This window comes from Lontra canadensis, unplaced genomic scaffold (genome assembly GCF_010015895.1).
Source record: "Lontra canadensis isolate GAN:19392208 unplaced genomic scaffold, GSC_riverotter_1.0 scaffold192, whole genome shotgun sequence".
NCBI lineage: Eukaryota > Metazoa > Chordata > Mammalia > Carnivora > Mustelidae > Lontra > Lontra canadensis.
In genome coordinates, this window is record NW_022631186.1 from 453,395 (window position 1) to 461,379 (window position 7,985).

Genomic DNA, 7,985 nt, shown 5'->3' on the forward strand with positions numbered 1-7,985 from the left:
GACAGCCCCAAGTGTTTTCCTAAATACTCTCAGATGTCTTAGACAAGAATATGATTAAAGTTTTCTGTTGTGTTTAACTCTGTGTTAAATTTGCAAAAGGGTGCCCTATGGTTCATCTAGTCCAACTTCTCATTATACAGAAATGGAGGAAAAGACTCATACAGATAGTCATGGCAAAGTTGAATTCATATGTAGCACTTTTCTCATATTCCACTTTACTCTAAGTGATGGATGGCAGAGCTTATGTCCCAGAGATAAGTGATTTGACCAGAGTCAACTCAAAAGACTGATTGAGGTAAACCAGTTATGAAATTCTGAATTCCTGGGCAAATATCAGCAAGTGCCTTATCTGAGTAGCTTTTTGCATAGGAGAATGTGTGGCTTTTTCAGCCTCTTCCATATGCCAGCCGTGTTGGTCTTGCCTGTCATTATCAGCTGCTCCAAGATGTTAACAGTGCTGGAAATCAGGGTAAGCTAGCAATTGGCCGGGACTTAATCTTGAGGAAAACCTGCCTAGCCATATAGCTCATTTCTCACCACAGTCCCTAGGAGAGAAATAAGGCCCAAGCAGCTTTTGCTTTTTATTGTGCAGAGGGAGTTCCAAGGGAGGTAGAGGCATTAAATAGTCAGAAGCAGAACTAGACTTAGGGCCCAGTGCTTCTGCTGACCACTTCCCCTACCCACGCAACACTTTCTTTCCCCTTTTCCAGTCTTACTTGACCCAGTTTTACCACTTAGAGTAATATGAAATAATCTTAGAATGTTTTAGCTAAAATATATCTTTATCAATTGTAGTCCAACTCCCTCATTTTACGAATTGAGGAACTGAGGCCTAGAAAGGGTAAGTGACTTGTCCAAACTCATCTTGCTAGCAAATGTCTCAGGCAGAGAGCACAAGACATGGATAAACTTCTTTTTCTTGAGCTACTCAAGATACTCCATCACAGGAATTTGCCTCACTTTCTCCCTGGGTCAGATGCAGGAGTATAGACCTGGGGAAAGAAAGGAGTGTAGACAACTTCAGATTCTGTAGAGATGTCCACTAGACCCTGTGGTTCCCACTGTGGGCAAAGAAAGACACGTATCTGGTGTCAAGCCCCTGGACAGACTGTTAGAAAGAAATGACATCCTGCAGGACAACCTCACTTCTGGCCAATTTTTGAGGTCTAATTCTCAGTTAAAAGAGGGATTTTAATTTCTAAACTTGGAGGATGTTAACTGGCAGCTAGATATAATAGGTAGTAATTTGAGATGACCAAAATCAGTTAATGGGGTCCTTTGTATTGTATAATGGTATTAACTTTTAACTGCCATACCATTATGGCTTGGTTGATAGGTGGGTCTGATTTTATCTTAGAGTTATGCGTGAATCTCCTAGAGTTGAAGCTGGGATATCAGGATCCTTATTCCTAGATTCCACCTAGGTATCCCAAAACAGCCTGGATAAAGTTCAAAAATCTTCCAACAAAGAGATTTCCTCAAATGGCACAACCAGGACATCTCTTGTCCTCTCTAAAAACCAACTGATCGACCTAGCAAACCCACTGCCAGTACAGCACAGAAAAATCTTCAGGGCTTGAAACAGCCTTGACCCTCCTATCCCATCCATATGGTGATGTGGTGATTTATCCTTACTGGGTAAGTTTGCCTGCCTTTGTGAAGGATTAGAAAATCCTGGGTCCTGTCAAGGACTTGGTAAACAGATTAGGTCTTAGCCCTGAGCCTGGGATGACCTGGCTGTGCTGACTAGAGTGGATGGGAAGAAGGCGGTTTATTTCTCTGCTTATAGCCCAGGTCTTCAGTCTGTCTCACTGATACAGGTTGCAGAGGCCCTTAATCAAAAGACCAGCTGTTTCCAGTTGCTTTTCTCTCTGTTGAGTGGGAAAAACTAGCCTCTGGAAAGGCAGTTTCTTTGTTTTGGAGTCAATTTGTTCAGTTCAAAGAAAGCCCAGTGGCTAGTCAATGCCCCTGAGCCGGCTTCAGGCTCCCTAAAACCCCTCTTAGTGTCTTGGTTCTCCTTAAAGTTCCCTTTGTTGCCCTTTGCATGGTGCCCGGCAAAGTCCAGAGGACCGCACAGCCATGCAATCTGAGATGGTGCTGTGTCCCATATCTAAATCATAAGGAACCTGGGTGAATCTCCTGGTGGTTTCCCTCATGACAAAGTGTTTTCTAAAAGAAGTCACCCATATAAATGGGCACTGGGTCCTTTCTCATTTCAGGAAGCTGTGACTTCCATTCATGCCCCCATCTAATCATCATTCAAGTTATCCTTACTTCCTTACCTTCCTCTTCCCATATCTTACTTGGATCTGAGAACACCAGCATGGTCTGATTCCAGACCCTAAAACCTGGGGCAGCCAAATGCAAGATCAGAACAATAGCAATCTCCTTTAGCTTAGAGTCCAGTGAAAAGACAACTTCTTAAGGACAGGGGCCATGCCCCCTAACATTTTAAAAAAAATCTTGATGGAATCACAGTGAAATAGGAGCTCTCTTAAAAACCTTGAATCTTTCAGTGCAGGACTTAGAAGGCGCCTAAGTAAATATTTAACCTAATACTGTCTCTGTTGATAGCCCCCATCCCAATTTATAGATGGTAGAAATGAAACCCTAAGAAAGGGGATATTATTTGTTATGTGGTCTTGACTGATAAGCATAACATGACCTAAGGCCCTTGCTCCTCTAGGTCATCTCCTTCCTGCTCCTGGGCCTGATGTCCATGATGATTCCCCTGTGCCGGGGCTTCGGGGGCCTCGTCGTTGTCTGCCTCTTCCTGGGCCTGTGTGATGGCTTCTTCATCACCATCATGGCCCCCATCGCATTTGAGCTGGTGGGCCCAATGCAGGCCTCACAGGCAATTGGCTACCTCCTTGGCATGATGGCCCTGCCAATGATTGCTGGGCCCCCCATTGCAGGTGAGGCTGATATTACAGGGAGGGCATGAGTGGGGGAGTCCTGTCTTCCCTAGGCCCTAGCAATCCTGAGCACCGCTGCCTGAAGTCTCTTTTACCCTTATTCTCTATTTATGCAGCCTTGTTAGAGTGCGTGAAACCCCTTACCATTATTGGTGGAAGAGGCCAGTACAGTATATGTGCATGGATTCATTTTTTGGGAATGGGCTTTTCATGGCTCTCTAATTGTTTCAGTGGGGTTTTATTTTAGACAGCCTGGCTGATTCCAAGATGGTAGAGAGAGAAATGAGTTTGGCCTTCTTGATTATTCTATTGGTCCAGTATCTTCTCTTTCCCTCTCTTTATAGGAAAATAATTATTTGCAAGTAGTTGGGCAGGACGAGAAGAGAAAGTGGACCCCAGCTTTATTTAGGTTTAGAGACATGCCCCTCCTTCTCTGTTGGCTTCTGAACTGAGCCCGTAGAAGAGATTCGGTTAAAGACAAATCCCAGGACTGAGCCAGTGAGGTTTACTTCCAGCAGGCAGCAGGCGAAGTGTTGGCTTGCAGTCTTTCAATACCCCCAGTTTCCTTCTCCACTCTCCAAGAAGGGCATTGTTCATACCCCAGGGAACATAGGAAACAAGGGGAAAAAAACAATGAAAAGAGAACTCCATTTCTTTTTTTTAGGATTTATTGCAAATTCTGATTCAGGGACTAGCATCTCTAGGCTGGCCAACTGGGCTAACTCAACAAATATCCCTTGAACACCAATTCTGCATAAGGCGTTGTAAGGGCATGTCGTGCTGTTTGACAGTGACAAAAGCTTTCACCCAGGCCCTTGTGCAACAGCCACATTGCTCACTGGGAGAAGGGAGCCTCTACCCAGCCTCTGATCCCAGAGATGGATCCCAGAGATGGATCCCAGAATCCACATCTCTTTCTATTCTGCTTACTGTCTAAGCAGCTCAAGGGTTTACTTGCCTTTCCTCAGTAGTATTTCTGAGCTCATGTTTCCTATGAGGTACCCCACATTAGCTTCTGAAGGCAAGCAGGGGAGTCCCTGCATAACATGACAACTGTATTCATGGTATTGGCAACTTATAGGAACCCAGAAGGGCCAACAATATCGGTAACTGGGATGAAGAATGTCCTTCTCAGGGTAAATGGGAACTTCAGAGGAAGGGCATTTCAGAGAAAAAAAAAATAGGAACTTAGGTGAACTGTTCCACAAGAACACTCTACTATGATCAAGACAAGGCTTGGCCATTTTTTTTGGAACTCTTTTAAACTAGATTCCCTCCTAACTCCATACCTAAGAGTGACTGGAAGTTAAGCCATAGCTTCATGAGAGTAAAAAATGAAGAACTTTAAGAGAAGCTTCATTAGCCCCTCTCATAATAAGCATTAATCTCAAGGGCCTACAGCCCCATTACCTCAGGGAGGAGCCACCTGACTTTGTAACAGAGGTTTTATTCATTCATTCATTCATTCATTCATTTATTCATTTATTTTCATTAGGAATGTTTAAATTGAGGGAAGATTAGGGTCAAAGTAGTGCAGGCCAAGGTTCTCTAGATAGGCATTGTTACGGCCCCTGAAATAGAAAGCACCTTTGGGCAGGAGGGTAAAGCTGAACTTGACATGTCTTTCTTGACTATTTCAGGCCTCCTCCGCAACTGTTTCGGGGACTACCATGTGGCCTTCTACTTTGCTGGTGTGCCTCCCATCATTGGGGCTATAATCCTCTTCTTCGTACCTCTGATGCATCAAAGGATGTTCAAGAAAGAGCAAAGGGATTCCAGCAAGGATAAGATGTTGGCCCCTGATGCAGACCCCAATGGGGAGCTGCTGCCAGGTTCCCCCATCCCTGAGGAACCAATCTAATGCATTTTCCTTGCCATTGTGTACTCCTCCCCAGCCTTTTCCCTTTCCCACCCTGCTCAGCATTTACATTTTTGCCATCAGCACACTTGTTCTCAAACATGCACACACAGCAGTTCAGCCACCTGACCAGCCCCTTGGAGCCAAAGCTCCTGTTAAACTCATTAACCAAATTCTCCCTGTGAATGCCTTTAAACCTGCCAGGGTCCTTCTCTCAGGATCTAGGAAAGTGTGGGATCCCCCTGGCCTTTGGAACATCTCCATATACTTTCTATACTTTCTGATACCTGGAGATGGTACCTCCTGGTGCCAGCTTGCTAGTCACCCACTAAAAGCAACTTCCAAAGGTGCTAATGTGTCCCTAGGAGCCTGATGGGAAGACCCAAACCTCTGTATGCTCAGTAGTTCCTTGCCATCTGTCCTTGGAAGCCATTGGTAAGGGGGCAGAGAAAGAGTGGAGAGGTAAAAACCGACAAGGAGACTTGCTTAGTCTCAGAGTCTCTGAGGGCTGTGGCTTTCCAAGAACTGAGGGTGACATCACTTTACAAGTGTACAAATAAGTCTCCCCACCATATAGTTGGTTAACAGTCAGCTTCCTTCTTCCCTTCCCCATTTTTTTTCCTTAACTGCTTCCTCTCTTTTCTCTTCCACCTCTACTTCTTTTTATGATTGTCATAGATGCATGGGTGCTTGAAGACAGAATGGACCTAGAGTGTGAGCCAATTAGCCTCATCTTGGCCTAGCCCACCCCTAAATTGATTATCAATTCCACTCATCTCAGGCTGAGCCACATCTCAAGTTTTGGCTCAAGCTGCTATAATTATAAACTGGAAGAGTCAAATATCACATAGGGAAGGGACCTTAAACACCATAAAGTTCCACTTACTGCTTTTTACAGATTTCCCAGGCCAGTGTATTAACCTGCAGACACTTCCAGCTCCCCATCTGTATATTCACTTGTCAAAATGTGAAGAAATTCTTTTCATCTCAGCAAGCAGAGGAGGACTGATGATGGGGGAGGGTGTGGTTGGGGGAGGGACAATAGTTTTTAACCTGGCAAAGGACCGACTCCTCCATCTCTCTTTAGTCATGATAGGTTAATATTTCCACCTGGGTCAGGGCGGGAAAGGGGCTGTTTTAGGGAAAATCCCATTCCCAACCTGGATCCCCAAAAGGCAGAGGCAGCAACTACAGGTAGGATTTAACAATTTCTTTTAGGAAGAGGAAACCATCTTAACTTTACCCCAATATGGCTCCCAAACTGGGCATCCTGAGCCACTCTGTTTAGTGGGCATTAAAGGTACCAGGAAAGGTAGGCTCTGGACCAACCTAATACTTCTGAAATAGGTGCCAGATACTTCCCTATGCTCAGATTCTGAGCAACACTCTTGCTGAAGAGCATTCCCAGCCAGACTATGTCCAAGCTAGCACTCACCTCCTTAGGAGCTCAGCCTCTCTCCTTACTTGCCCTCCTTGTGTTTCTTTCTCCATATTCTGGGCCTTTGTCTGTTGTGCTATTACCCTAGTCTTTCATCACCTTCTTGCCAGGCATCATTGGCTGTTACCTGGAGCTAACTGTTACTTGCCACCCTAAGCCTGGCCCATCCAAAGCCAGAAGGATGAGGTTGCCTGTGAGGGGATCCAAAGAAGACAGTGGTCCCTAACCATGACATTTTCCGTTACAAACAGGCAGCTGGGGCATGGTTGGCCTATGATGGCTTCATTTAAGGCCAAAGTCCTGCACCCCCTCCATTGGTCCTAGTCCAGCTTTTATCAACTTCCCAAAGAAAAACGCACTGGCTCTTAGCCCTGTGGGTAGGAAGGGGCGTAATTATTATCCTCCTGGCTCAAATAGCAGTGGTGCAGGAGAAGCTGAACCCCAGGAGCCTTGTAATTCCAAGGAGAGATCATTGAAAATGTTGGAGCAACAAAGCCCATGTGCTCATTCTTCTTACCTCTCCCTGACACCAAGTCATTGGAGGGCAGTTCTGCAGGGTCTCCTTTGTTGTTCAAGGTGAAGAAGGCTCTTACAAATCAGGCTGCCAACCACTTCTCTCCAGATGAAGGAAAGACATTCACAGGTCCCAAATCTGCTCTATCAGTTGTCACATAACATAGTGGGGTGTCAGTTTATTTCTTCCACATATGTGCATGTACATGTGTAAGCTTGTGTGCTTTTGGAGAGAATGTTGGTTGGTGAAAGCAGCTCAGTATTAATATTTAGGGTAGGATGCAGCCTCTAATGCACCACAGTTAAACCTAGGAGAACGAACAAAATTTGGGAGCTTGAGATCTGGGACATTTAAATCCTCAAAAAGGTTTGGAACAAAATAAACAGATCTAAAAATCTAGATTTGGTATGTGTGTTGCCTGCAGGGTAAAATAGTTTTAACCTAGTTAACAGTAGGAAATTTGGCTTCGAAACTGAAATCTCATTTCAGATAAAATTTCTGCCAGGGTCTATACTCTCTGTAAGTGCAGAAATCGGAAAAGGATCTATAGGGGGTTTGGAACTGGGTGGACTATTCAGGATTAGATTTTTAGGGAGCTCTGAAGTAGAAAAGTAGTCACTTTACAAAATGAGGACACAGTTAGTGGCTGAAGCCAAGTGGAGGCCTCAACAAGGCTTCCATGTTGCTACATGCATGCCATGTTGAAAATGGGCAAAGATTTTAGGAACAATCCATTTTAATCCTTTCCCTTGTTATTTAGGGGGAACCTGAAGGGATTGGTATGGCTTGGTTACATAGCCAGACAGCAACAGACCCTGGAATTGGTGATGCAGAAGAAGGACCTACAATAATGACAAAGCCGGGAGTAACTTTGTCCATCCTCTGCATTGATTTAAGTGGGGAAACTGAGACTTAGATATAGCAAGGGACTGAGCAGGTTCACATAGCTCATCAGTAACAGAGCATGCTGAGACTTGAACTCAGGTAATTGACTTCCAGTCTAAACCCCTTATCTCACAGATGAGTAAGCCAAGTTAAGAAGGGGAAAATGACTTGTCTACTTCATTTAACAACTATGTAGTGAGCCCATTTACACAAGGGTGTCAAAAGGACCAGCTCCAAGCAAAAATGAAATCTGAGCAAAGTTTGATTTTAGTATATCCCTTTCTGTTTTTCACGATTACCCTCATTCCCAAACCAACACATACTTCTGGTGTTCTCTCTTCCCAAGCATTCCAGACTTTCATGCAGCCTTGGCCT

At 44.6% G+C, this 7,985-nt stretch overlaps 1 protein-coding gene across 1 annotated transcript in view; it reads left to right on the forward strand.

The window, feature by feature from the left end:
- SLC16A2 (solute carrier family 16 member 2) overlaps window positions 1-7,126 on the forward strand; it is a 100,931-nt gene extending 93,805 nt beyond the window's left edge. Inside the window, exons 5-6 of the mRNA XM_032847720.1 lie at window positions 2,687-2,915; window positions 4,556-7,126. Of these exons, the coding sequence (XP_032703611.1) occupies window positions 2,687-2,915; window positions 4,556-4,776 (450 nt within the window). The 3' untranslated portion in view covers window positions 4,777-7,126. The remainder of the gene's footprint in view (window positions 1-2,686; window positions 2,916-4,555) is intronic.
- Window positions 7,127-7,985: the final 859 nt, after the last annotated feature.